Source organism: Xenopus laevis, chromosome 2L (assembly GCF_017654675.1).
Source record: "Xenopus laevis strain J_2021 chromosome 2L, Xenopus_laevis_v10.1, whole genome shotgun sequence".
NCBI classification, from domain to species: Eukaryota; Metazoa; Chordata; class Amphibia; order Anura; family Pipidae; genus Xenopus; species Xenopus laevis.
This window is the reverse complement of record NC_054373.1, coordinates 167,463,335-167,477,144: the sequence shown is the minus strand read 5'-3', so window position 1 is coordinate 167,477,144 and position 13,810 is coordinate 167,463,335. Positions and strand designations below refer to the sequence as shown.

Here is a 13,810-nt window from a genome sequence, read left to right as displayed (position 1 = left end):
CTTTTTGTCCATTCTATACCCCGATTTGCACATGCCAATGAGGTTTTGGATTCAGTTTGCGATTTGGGCAAATCCCAAAACAGAGGATTTTGTGCATCCCTAATTTAAGAAATGAAAGAAATGATACAAATGCTATATGAAGTCCTCCACAGTGCCACCCAAATAGGTAAACTTACAAAACATTACCATTTAGGGCAGTCTGTGGACTCACTTATTGGTTGTACCGGTATTTACCTTTTTCCTCTTTAAAGGAGAAGGAAAGCTACAGAGGTGTTTTATTGCCAATAGATTAGCTGCAATAGCACAAGCTAGAATGCTATATTTATTCTGTAGAATGTTTTACCATACCTGAGTAAAAAGCTCTAGAAACTCTCTGTTTGTTGAGGATAGGAGCTGCAGTATTAACATGGTGTGACATCACTTCCTGCCTGAGTCTCTCCCTGCTCTGGGCTCAGATTACAGTAGAGAAGGGAGGGGGTGTGGAAGAGGAGCAAATTGAGCATGCTCTTGCCCAGGGCAATGAGGTTTAAGCTGAAGGCAGGAAGTCTTATACAGAAGCCCATGTGTACACAATAGAAGGAAAGGAATGCAGTGTTTCTTTTGACAGGGGACTCAGAGCAGCACTTCTTTGGGGGTTTACTGGTATATTTAGATGGACCTTTCTGATAAGGCTTACTTAGTTTTAACCTTTCCTTCTCCTTTAAAGGGATACGGTCATGGGAAAACATGTTTTTTTCCCAAAACGCTTCAGTTAATATGCTACTCCAGCAGACTTCTGCACTGAAATCCAATTCTCAAAAGAGCAAACAGATTTTTATATATAATTTTGAAATCTGACATGGGGCTAGACATATTGTCAGTTTCCCAGCTGCCCCAGTCATGTGACTTGTGCCTGCACTTTAGGATGGAACTGCTTTCTGGCAGGCTGTTATTTCTCCTACTTAATGTAACTGAATCAGTCTCAGTGGTACTTGGCTTTTACTGTTGAGTGTTTTTAGATCTACCAGGCAGCTGTTATCTTGTGTTAGGGAGCTGGTATCTTGTTACCTTTCAATTGTTCTGTTGTTAGGCTGCTGAGGGGAGGGGGGAGGGGGGATGATATTACTCCAACTTGCAGTACAGCAGTAAAGAGTGACTGAAGTTTATCAGCACACAAGTCACATGACTGGGGGCAGCTGCGAAACTGACAATATGTTTAGCCCCATGTCAGATTTCAAAATTGAATATAAAAAAATCGGTTTGCTCTTTTGAAAGATGGATTTCAGTGCAGAATTCTGCTGGAGTAGCACTATTAACTGATGCGTTTTGAAAAAAACATGTTTTCCCATGACAGTATCCCTTTAAGGGCAACATTGGAAAAAAAACCTAAAAAACTGGGGCTAGAGACAGTTTCCATAGTCACTCTTATTAAAAAGGGAGTGTTGAGGGGTATCAAAAAACTCAAGTTTGCACTTACCGATAGTGGATCTGTTTTTTCCGACAAGCCAACAGTGATAGCTGAAGAGTGACAATATACTGATAAAGAACATGGCAGCCACAAAGAACAGGAAAAGGACATGGAACTTTGCACGAGTGTCAGGAAGCTCATTCTAGGAAGAGAATAATGAAAGACCTCATGAGGGTTTTGCACAGATCACATAATAGGCCAGAACAACCTGATGGGAAAAGCCTGTCTCCTAATTGAATTCCAGGTTTTGCAACTGAACGAGAAAAACTGGAAATTAATTAGGAAAACCTTTTTCCTCAAATTAAACCTGGCCCATACGTTTCCAAGTGATGAACCATGAAATAAGATTTTCTCATGGAATGGAATCTGGCCCATCGTTAGAAATATAGCAGCTTGTTTCACAGAGAAAAATGATCAGGCTCTGCAGGACATATTATCGAAGACTTTCCTGTTATTAAAATGTTTACTTTTGCTTCAGTGACGGGTAAATCAACCTATTTGTACCAACTAGACAGATATTTAGGTGGTTATTTACTAAAATCCTAATTTATTTCATAATATTAATTAAAAAACCACAATAAAACTCCCATGTATGAACCAACCTTATTTATTAATTAAACAACTGGAATAAGCCGGATCAGGGAAAAACCTGATGAAATTGAGCGAAAACCTGAATTGTCCGATTTTTTCAGACTTTCTTCCCAGAATCACAAGACTTTTTCGTGTTTTTGACTGAAAACCCAGAATTTTTCGGATTATCAGGCTAAGCCAAGCACAAACCACGATAACTTCAAATTGAGATAGGCGCCTCTCCCACTGACTTGTATAGGACCTTGACAGGTCTAAGATGGCAGATTTTCAGATTCAGGCTTTTCGTAGCATGAGGGTATAAAATCTTAAAAAATCCCAATAAAAAAATAATTTAGTTTTTTGCCCCAAAAAGCACGACCAGATAAATTCGAGGTTTAGTAAAAAAAAACAAAAACCTTAAATTAGATTTAGATTTAAATTTGAGATATGGTGGATTAGAACCCAGAATGGTTGCTGATCTATGCATTCTGACTGGGATCTACAACTTCCAGCTCTCCCAACATCTAACTGCTTGCTCGAAAGGGCTGACGCCTCTTTAGTTAGAGTTCGCCAGAAATATGGATAGAAAATCCACGAATCTACAAGTATCCAACCAAGAGCAGCAATAGCTCACCCCACTGGGGCTTGACCTTCATTCTGTTACAGCCACCAGAAGTCAACAGGTTGCACATGGTCTTGCCGCATCCAAGATCTAGTCTGGGAATTCCCATTCTATATTTTGACCAGTTAACATGTGTCTTGCTCTACTTGCAAAACTGTAAATTATATTTATAAATTAAATGAAAAATAAGGGAAAGGTACATTTATAAGACCCAAAGTCCAGACATGGTCAGGTCCATGTTCCCTATGAATGCAGGTTTGGGCTATGGCCTGAAATTCTGCTATAAGAGTAGCCGATTAATTTGAAATGCAAACGCTTGTACACTGGAGATGCCAGACATTTAGAGACTGTATTTTGCAGGCTCCAAGCTGGTGCACTGGTAACAATCAAAGTAAACAAAGGAACGGAAGCTATTCGGAAAGCATTTACTGCTCATATTTCCCGGCATACACAATATAATGCACGGTCACTCCGATTTTCCTACAGAAACTTTCAAGGCGCTACATGAGTAAATGTTCTTATGAGAAACCGCATAGCTGCAATAAGCACTTTGCAATTAATAGCAAATGATCACCAGGATTAAGTCAGTAAAGTCTGGTAAAAACAACGGAGGCCTATGGGAGGTGCATCAGCCTTGTACATCAACCAGCTTTTCCAGACCTGTAATATTCTGAAAAACGTAAGCAAGTTTATGTATCACTATTAGAATCCCAGTGACGCTTATTCAATGTACCTTACTTAATCAATCATTGCTGTATCAAAAATCACAACATTTTTCTAAAATCCTAATGTCTCAATTGTATCCTAACCTTTATTTTGTAAACTCTAATTTGTAGGGCCCTCTAACCCTATTGTACTCTGTAACCCTTATTTGTTATCCACCATTTATTCCCATGATGATGATGATGAAGATTATTAGATTGGTAGATAAAAGCAGCTGAAAAGCTCTATAGTTCTTTATGGAACATAAATGCATGTCACTTAACACTTGCTCTTAAAGATTCCCACCACTGACAAAATATTAATTGCAGCACTTGAGTTTCACACCCCACCAGAATTACTTGCAAGTCTGTAGTCCCCTGCAAACAAAGCCTGCTTTAGACCCACGAATATCCTTCAGCCATGTGATCAGTGGCGGAGTCTGGTGCCAAGGGCCCAAAAGAAAGAATTAGATCATGGGCATACTTTACAAGCAATTGTTTCTCCATTCTTTACTCATTTTTTTTGGGTAACCTGGTTAACCCCCTCCATTTTCTAACACATGGAACATAAACTATACAGTGGGCTCATGTGTAGGACATTATAACAACTCTATTGTCTGGACTTGTAAAATGTAATGTACTTGCTGCAACATATATGTCCATTAAACTTTATAATTTCCCGCCGTATACAAATTAGGCAACGCTAGCGCATCTTCGCTTTGATCGGCGAAGTAGCGCTATCGAAAATTCACCAGCGTTCGGTGCCCTGGACGCAACTTCGCACTACAGTGAATTATCGTTTTCCTATCGAATTTATGCCTGGAGAAGTATTGCGATGGCTGCAAAGCCGGCGCTGGTGAATTTTCGCCGGTTAGGGAATTTTTCCCATAGTTACCAAAACACGACTTCACACTTACTATAGGACAGCAAATCTACTAAAAAAAAGGGATGCACCGAATCCACTATTTTGGATTCAGCCGAACCCCTGAATCCATCATAAAATAAAACGATTCGGCTCAATAGCGAACCCGAATTCTAATTTGCATATACAAAATTAGTGTTCGGAAGGGGGAAAAAATTTTTACTGCCTTGTTTTGTGACAAAAAGTCACGCGATTTCCCTCCCGCCCTAATTTGCATATGCAAATTAGGATTCAGATTCAGGTTTGGCCGGACAGAAGGATTCGGCCGAATCCGAATCCTGTTGAAACAGGTCGAATTATGTCCGAATCCTAGATTCGGTGCATCCCTACTAAAATATGACTACAGACTTCTCAGATTTACGAAAATAGCGCATATTTAAAACTAAAGCGTGGAAAGAAAGACTACAATAGAAAACATGCTAGCACATAGATATAGCAGAATGGGGAGAAATGGGGAGTCTTATAGGGTAATGACTAAATTGGAAGCAGGTAACATTCAGGGCTGGATTTTCCCATCAAGATAAAAATGACTAATGGGCTAAATGCCACATGCTCTCGTACCCATTGTGTGAGCTGCATTATTTAGAGGTGTTGTTAGAATATTTGCTTTATACAGTGATTTTTCCTTTGGAACTTGCAAGTGCCGAATACTAGTTGCATTGGTTATGTGACATTTCTGTGATTCTGTGATCAGTTTCCTGCTCATGAAAAGCGGAGCTCCTTAGTTCTCACTAGATGTACAGTACATATGTGTTCCATGGGAACGTTACTCCGTTGCTTTCTTTCTAAAAGTATGTTGGAACAGGAAGAGGCAGTGAAAATATATAAAGGGTCAGGACCATGGAGGATGTCAAATCAGCACAGTCAATATTAGGGAATGGTACACAAGGTGTTTCAGTCCCAATGTTCTTTTCAGGGAAAACCACAGCAAAATGCAGGAGGGGAACTGATAGGACCTGCTTTCCTTGAAACCAAGAAATCACCCTGCCTATGGCACATAGGATCTGTCTGTAGGCAGTCCAAATAAGTAGTAATACAAAGGGTCCTAGGTAGGTAGGTAGAGCAAGATGGTGACAGTAACTCTAGTAAAACAGTAGAACAGGTATAAGATCTTTTATCCAGAATGCTCGGGACCTTGGATTTTCCAGATTTAGAGTCTTTCCATAATTTGTATCTCCATAACTTAAGTCTACCAGAAAATCACGTAAACATTAAATAAACCCAATAGGCTGGTTTTGCTTCCAATAAGGATTAATTATATCTTAGTTTGGATCACGTACAAGCTACCGTTTTATTATTACAGAGAAAACTTTGGAGTCTGTGGGAGATGGCATTTTTGTAATTTGGAGCTTTCTGGACAACAGGTTTCCAGATAACAGATCCCATACCTGTACTACCAACTGCTGTTCATGTGTTGGCAATGTACAACATCTAGAACTTTTCAACAGCTAAAGGCTGTTGGGGGGGGCCTTGCCAATGAAAATAACTGAAGGGCCACAGGTGCAACACTCCTGCGTCACAAATACTTTCCCACCTCCCCAAAGCCCGTTTGGCTGCTGGCTCAAAAATATTAAAGGCAATTGAGATGGGCTGGTGATTTGTGTTTGTGAAGGCTCCTATATGCCAAGGGCAGCATTATTTTCCTGCAGTATAATGGAAATTAATTGGCATCAGTTCTTGACAATAGTTTTACAAACTGCGATCAAAAAGTCTAGTGTATTAACCTAAAAAAAAAAAAAACCCACAGTATTGAGTGTAACCCACTGAATAAAAGTCTTTAGGAAGGAAAGAAAAGGTAGCGAATAACTATGGAAAATCCAGCCCTGCTTGTGTAACTAGAAATGAAGCTGTAGCAATGACATGGAAGCAGTCACTACATATGGATCTTTTCTACACATATCTAACTGATTTCCTCAGAGGAAAAACATCATTCAAATTCTTGTGCTTAAGATTAATCAAACAAAGCAGGACTTGAATGCCCAGGTGATATCAGGTCCTGTTGTTGACAGCTAGGCACTAGCAGGCGGCATATCCCCAGTTAAGATGGAATGAATATGTGGCTTTATGGGTTATTTTACCTGTGGACAACTCTCTTCAGATTTGCTGCGGCAAAGCTTTACGCAAACAAAGACAATTCATTAGACACCAAAATACATTCAGCACACAATGATAGTAAGGAGACAGGAGAGCATAAGAGATATTTACTGTACATGATTGGTGATATATGGGCTGATTAATATGAATATTTATCTTTGCACTTAACGAAGATTATATTTATATCACTATGTGGTAGAGTACTATGTGTTGGAGAGGTTACCAAAGAAAGCTGGAACTATTGGAACCCTAGTAGCACAAGGAAAAGACCTCATAAAATTATGCTAGCTTCAACATGCACAAGGCATCTATGGGGGGCCACAATATTTGACTTTACTGTGACATTAGTATGGCCATGTCCACTTTGCAACTGGTTGTCCCTTAAAGGAGAACTATACCCTAAATATTAATATGGGTAAAAATGCCACATTTTATATACTGCACTTATTTCAGCAGCCTAAAGTTTCAGCTTGTCAATAGCAGCAATGATCCAGGACTTCAAACTTGTCACAGGGGGTCACCATCTTGGAAAGTGTCTGTGACACTCACATGCTCAGTGGGCGCTGAGCAGCTGTTGAGAAGCTCAGCTTAGGGGTCGTCACTAATTATCAAGCAGAAAATGAGGTTTGTCTGTAATATAAGATGATGCTACAGGGCTGATTATTAAATTCTGATGCTAATTGCACTGGTTTCTGTGCTGCCATGTAGTAATTATCTGTATTAATTACTAATCAGCCTTATATTGTGACATTTCTATTCTATGTGTACTGTATATTGTGAGTGGGTCCCTAAGCTCAGTAAGTGACAGCAGCACAGAGTATGTGCAGTGAATCAGCAGAAAAGAAGATGGGGAACTACTGGGGCATCTTTGGAGACACAGATCTTTACTGCTAAATGGCTGTGGTTGCCTTGGGCTGGTACAACATAATGTAAAACATTTCTAGCTACTTCTTTAGTTAGGCTTCAGTTCTTCTTTAAAGGAGTACTAGAGCCCTTTAGCAGTGAAGATCTGCACCCTGTGCCCAGCCATCTTTCTGCTGATTCACTGCACATTCTCTGCTGTCACTTACCTGAACTTAGGGGCCAATTTATAATATACAGTATATAGAAAGAAATGTGTGTGTATATATGTATGTATATATATATATATATATATATATATATATATATATATATATATATATATATATATACACACACACACACACACACACACACACACACACACACACACACACGGTCTTGTATTGACATGGTATGTCATGGTTTTTACATACCATGTCATAATACAAGTTTTTTTGACACCCTTGGTGCTGCCATTTTTGTTCTTTTTGTATATGAAATTGGTTTCGTGCACAGGGGCAGATATAATTTAGCTGTTGGGAGAGAGGTGCGGTCCATACAGAAAATATACAGATTATACTGAGCATGTGCAGTGACAGCCAAAAGATGAGCCTAACAAGATCCAAGATGGTGAGCTCCTGTGGACAACTAGGATCATTACTGTTATAGGGTTGCTGAGCCCCTGTGCTGTTGAAGTAAGTTCAGTATATAATACAGCATTCCTAGCCATATTGATTTAAGGCTTTAGTTCTGGTTTAAGAGATGAATTATACTGGTCATGTATAGGCCGAGATGATCAACCAAAGGGACAGTTTGCAAATGAAGTGGCCAACATTTCTTTGTCGGGGTTACAGGAGAGTTAAATGGTTTTAAAGGAACAGTTCAATGTACAAATAAAAACTTCCTGCTTTTCAGCTCTCTAAATCGGAGTTAGTCGGCTCCTTTAAAGGAAAAACTATACCTCCCAAACAATGTAGATCTCTATAAAAATATATCACATTAAACAGCTCATATGTAAAAACCCTGCTTCATGTAAATAAACAATTTTCATAATAATATACTTTTCTAGTAGAATGTGCCATTTTGCTATTTTAAAAAATAAGGGCAGCGCCCTGGGATCATACAATTCACAGTGCACACAAACATACCAACAAACCATACTTGTTAGGTCACATGAACCAATTAACAGACAGAGTTGTGTCTTTTGCTTCCACACTTCTTCCTGTTACAGTTGTAGTATTTCTGGTCAGGTGATCTCTGAGGCAGCACACAGACCATCACGAAATGGTGGCGCAAGTCAAGAGATGTAAAAGGGCAAGATTTACTTACCAGTTTGGTAAGATTCTTTAATATGCCACTTAATATGATGTAAACTATCTGTTGCTTAAATATTCATTTTGGGGGTATACTTTTCCTTTAAGGGTGGCCACATGGGACATTACTGTTCAGCAAGTTTGCAATTGATCCTCAGCATTCAGCTCACATTCAAAAGCAACAGTTATGACCCATGTGCCCCCCATCAAGTCACTGATTGGTTACTGCCTGGTAACCAATCAGTGGAAACCAAGAGAGCTGAACAGCAGGAAGTAGTGTTCTGGCTATTGTGTTACACATCCAGTCATTCTAGCCTTTATACATTAAATTTTTGTAATTATATGATAAATATTTTTTATTTTGCACATACAATCTATTTACCCAGTTTTTATTTTTAAAGGCTTCTCCCCCCACATACAGCATGTAAAACAAATCTGTCTGAATACAGATGTTGCCTGTAGAATAGTCAATTCTAAGCAACTTTTCAAATGTCTTCATTATTCATTTATTAGAGGTAAATTTTTTGCTTTCTTCTTCTTCTGACTCTTTCCAATGGGGGTCAGTGATCCCATGTAAAAACAAATGCTCTGTAGGGCTACAAATGTATTGGTCATGCTACTTATTAATCATCTTTCCATTCAGGCCTCTCCTATTTATATTCTTATTCAAACAGTGCATGCTTGGTAGGGTTATTGGGATCCTAGCAACCAGATTGCTGAAATTACAAACTGGAGAGCGGCTAAATAAAACATTAAAAAACTCAAAATCACAAATAATAAAAAATGAAAACCAAATGCAAATTGTCTCAGAATATCACTCTTTACATCATACTAAAAGTTAATTCAACAGACAAACAATGTGATGCATGCACAGAGAAAAACATCACATCAGCACCATGAACACTGTTGGTCTACACACAACTTGACACAATGAAATGAGAGGAACACAATGAATGTAAAATATATATATATATCAATAAATAAATAAATATATATTTATATCCAGATCGCTTACCGTCCAGAACTTTATGAAATACTGGAGCACTGTAGCAGCAATAAATAAGCAGTACAGCAAGGAATACACCAGAAACAGCAAGAAGAATTTGTAATTGGAAAATCCCACACAATTATTCACCCTGCAAGATAAAGAACTGTATTTACTGACTGTTAATTGGCAGGGTTTTATTTTGTAAATAGCTAGCATATAATATATAGATATATTGAAAATATGCAGCAGCACTCATTGAAAGAGGGAAGAGTTATCCAAGCATATTACACTACATTAAAGGGATTATTACTTTATTAATAAAAGTTACAGGTATGGGATCCGATATCCAGAAAACCATTATCCAGAAAGCTCTGAATTTTTCATAATAATCAAATAATTCAAATTTTTAAAAATGATTTCCTTTTTTCTCTGAAATAATAAAACAATACCTTGTACTTCACCCCGAGATACAATTAATCCTTATTGGAATCTATTGGGTCTATTTAATGTTTAAATGATTTTTAGCAGACAAAGTATGAAGAATAACAGAAAATCCCTTTTCCAGTAAAGCCCAGGTCCAGAGCATTCTGGATAATAGATCTCATACCTGTACAAAGTTTGCTCCAGATCTATCTATCTGTCATCTATCTATCTGCTTGTGGAAATAAGATAAAGAATATAAAGAAGAACTTATAATAGAAGAATATTAGGCATAGAAGATAGAGGATATTAGGCATGTATTTTTAATGCAAATGATGTGCACAATTGTGCACATTAATAACACCTACCATGGGCAATGATGATCCATCTTAAGTACACATCTGTATGAATAGAAGCAGCGATACATTAATGAAGTAAACTCACATTTCCCCAAACAAAATTACAGTTATTTTCCCTTGTACCTCACCCACAGCAGAGCAGACTTATGTCACATGGATGGCCACCCGAAAACATGAATGAAAAGAAAATACAATTCCAAACAACTTTGCAATGTAGATAATTTACATGTATTCCAGTGGTGTTACATTTAATTTATAGTTGTAATCGCTGCTGAAAGCACCATCTATCTGTTTATATTCTCAGCACTGCTGGTTCTGACTTCTGAAACAATGTAGTAAAAAAGTCAGCTGGATAAAAACCAACTTGTACAGGCGTAAGAACCAGAGAACAGAAACGGGCACGGCTTTCAGCTGCGATTACCTTTTTAAATTAAATAGATTAGAATCACATTTTCTATCATTATGGTGGAGATAATCTTTAAATGTTTTTATTTCCGTTTCTCGAACTGCACATAAGCACTGTGATACAGGACAATATATCACTTCTTTTTCCATTTTCTAGCATTTCCTACAGCATAAAATTAAGGATACCCCTACACATTATTAAGTGCATGGACATATTTAATTTGTTGTGGCTAATGAAGTCACTAAACATGGTTTCTTTTTGTTTTGCTAGCAGATGGTTTATTAATAAAGAGGTCTTTCTGTTTTCGTGCAATAGACGTAATTCTTCTCCCCGAGTGGCACCAGCTAAAACAATCCCATATTATGAGCCGAAAGGTCTGAACAATGCTAAATGTTATCCCACTTTCCCCTAAAAAGGGAACACATACTGTATCTTACTTCTAAGCAGAGTTTATGGGATAGTTTTATCTTTAAATTAAAAAAAAAAGTGAAACATCAAAAGTAATATTTTGAGACAATTTACAACAAGTCTTCATTTTTATGTTTTTTTTTTAATCAATAAGCTTTTTGTTCAGCAGCTCTCTCCCAGTTTGGAGTTTCAGCAGCTATCTAGTTGCTAGGGATCTGTAGAACACAGCAACCAGAAGTGGTGTAAATGAGAGACTGAAAGATGAATAGGAGAGGGCCTGAGTAAAAAGAGAATTAATCAAAAGTAATAATTAAATTGTACCCCCGCAGAGCAATTGTTTTTTGGCTGCTGGGGTCAGTGACCCCCATCTGATAGCTGAAAAGAGGAACTTAAAGGGAAATTACCTGTAATGATTTTTTCCCATAAATATTAATGCCCCCTCCTCCAAATTAAGCTGTATCCAGAACCGTGTAGAATAGAAGAAAATCAAATGGCACCCACAACCAGCAAATGTACTATTATTTCAGTTTTATTGAGATCTCCACTAAATTTTGAAAATAGCGGGTGCCATTTAATTTTTTTCTATTTCTACATGGTTTACAGATCTCCTGGACAACGGAGTATCCAGATTTGAGCACCGCCTATTAGAGTTCAAATGGTAATTTATTCCTAGAACTGACTTGCTGTATACAGAACTGTACTAAATATGGCCACCCCTCCCCTACCTGATCACATGCACATGACAACCTCTGAGCCTGCTAAGTTTTGGAGCCTCAAAGAGCTGTCTGAGGGGCTTCCATGCTCTGAGAAGTAGACTTGTGGATAGATAGTCTCAGGGTACAACATATTACACCAACTAAAACTGCAAATAATGAGCAAAAGGCTTACACATCACAGGTGGAGCAATGGTGACATCTGTCTGGCTTTATTAGCTGGCATCTGTCACAATAGCGGATAGCTACAGAGAAAAATTAAGAAAAAAAACCTAATGAAATCTATGAAAGGTGTAATACAATATGCTGTGCATTTATTTTTGTTCTCATAAGGTCAATGTGAAGTATTTCCACTCTCCAAGTACCATCTTATATAATTTGCAAACAATGAAAAGGTGCCTAGCCCCCAATAATATAGAAAATTAAAGGTTCACCTTTAAAGTGACTTTTAGTATAATGTAGAGAAGGAAATTCTGAGACAATTTGCAGTTGGTTTCATTTTTTATTGTTTGTAGTTTTTGAGTTCTTTGACTTTTTAGTCAGCATCTTTCTAGTTTGCAATTTCAGATTTCTAGTTGCTAGTGTCCAAATTACCCTAGCAACCATGCATTGATTTAAACAAGAGACTGGAATATGAATAGGAGAGGCCTGAATGGTAAGAGGAATAATAAAAAGTAGCAATAACAATAAATGTGTAGCCTTACAGAGCATTTGTTTAATTAGATGGGTTTAGCGACCCCCATTTGAAAGCTGGAAAGAATCAGAAGAAGAAGACAAATAATAAAAAGACTACTAAAAATAAATAATGAAGACCAATTAAAAAGTTGCTTAGAATTAGCCATTCTAGAACATACTAAAAGTATAGGTGAGCCACCCCTTTAATAGCATTAAAAGTCAGATACAATGCTTTACGGTCAGTGGTTGCCTCATTATCTGAATGTTTACCCGAGATGGGTATTCCCTTAATGGCAGCCTAATAAATAAAAATGAATGAGTGCCTCATACATTTGTATTAAAAAGAAGGGTGAAGAAGCAGTATTTTTCTAAGCAATTAGCAATATACATTTATTAAAAAGTCACTGCTTTTAAAGCTATTTGTAAAAACAATTGCAGTTGAAAGCAGCATTTGCTTTAGTGATGAGCGGGTCGAGAATTTCTCGACCCGCACCCGACCCTAACCCGCCCGCTCCCTACCCGCATCCGACCCGGGCCCACTGCTCCCCTTTATTTATAGACTCGTGCCCGCAGTGACGTCAGAAAAGGGGCGGGGCAGGCGGAAGTCTATAAATTCCGGCGCAGGACGGCGGCAGTACTAGGTCGCTGGCGAGGAGAGCAGGAGAAGAGCTCGACCTGCAACCCGCACATTTTGTCCAGGGGTCGGCTCGAACCCGCCGACCCACAGGTAAACCCGGGGGCCTTGGGTCAGCCCGCACATCACTAATTTGCTTAACTTCTGGTTGTTACTTTTTATAGTGTTGCAAAAGTCTTAGTTCCCCAGCAAAGACAGGTCTGTTAATCAGCTGCCTTGTCTGATATCAACAGTATGAGCCACCAGAGCAGAGAATAGAAAGAGACAGCAATAGATGTACAAATAACTAATTGTTCAGTGTAAAAATAAAATTTGGGTAAATAAGATAGATTAGCTGTGCTAAATAAGTGGCTGGCTGTCTAACATAATAGCCAGAACACTACTTCCTGCTTTGTAGCTCTCTTGGTTTCCACTGATTAGTTACCAGGCAGTAACCAATCAGTAACTTGAGGGGGGCCACATGGGTCATGCTTTGAATCTGAGCTGAAGGCTGAGGATCAAATGCAAACTCACTTTTTGGGTTACTATCTAGATTAGAAACATTTTTTTTTATTTTGCACAGCCTATTAAAACCCAGTTTTTATTTTTTACAATGAACTGTTCCTTTAAAAACCATAGAAAAATGTAATGAATGTATATTGCAATTTTGCTTAGAATTCTTTTTATCAGGCAAAGATTATTTACGGGGTTGACAT

At 38.1% G+C, this 13,810-nt stretch overlaps 1 protein-coding gene across 3 annotated transcripts in view; it reads right to left on the bottom strand.

The window, feature by feature from the left end:
* zdhhc20.L (zinc finger, DHHC-type containing 2 L homeolog) overlaps window positions 1-13,810 on the bottom strand; it is a 32,682-nt gene that overhangs the window by 6,464 nt on the left and 12,408 nt on the right. For 2 of the 3 annotated variants that reach the window (XM_018244993.2, NM_001091514.1), the window contains 4 exon segments: window positions 11,982-12,051; window positions 10,289-10,321; window positions 9,528-9,648; window positions 1,457-1,589 (listed from right to left, as the gene is read on the bottom strand). In XM_018244993.2, coding sequence (XP_018100482.1) covers window positions 1,457-1,589; window positions 9,528-9,648; window positions 10,289-10,321; window positions 11,982-12,051 — 357 coding nt within the window. 3 annotated transcript variants of the gene reach the window in all.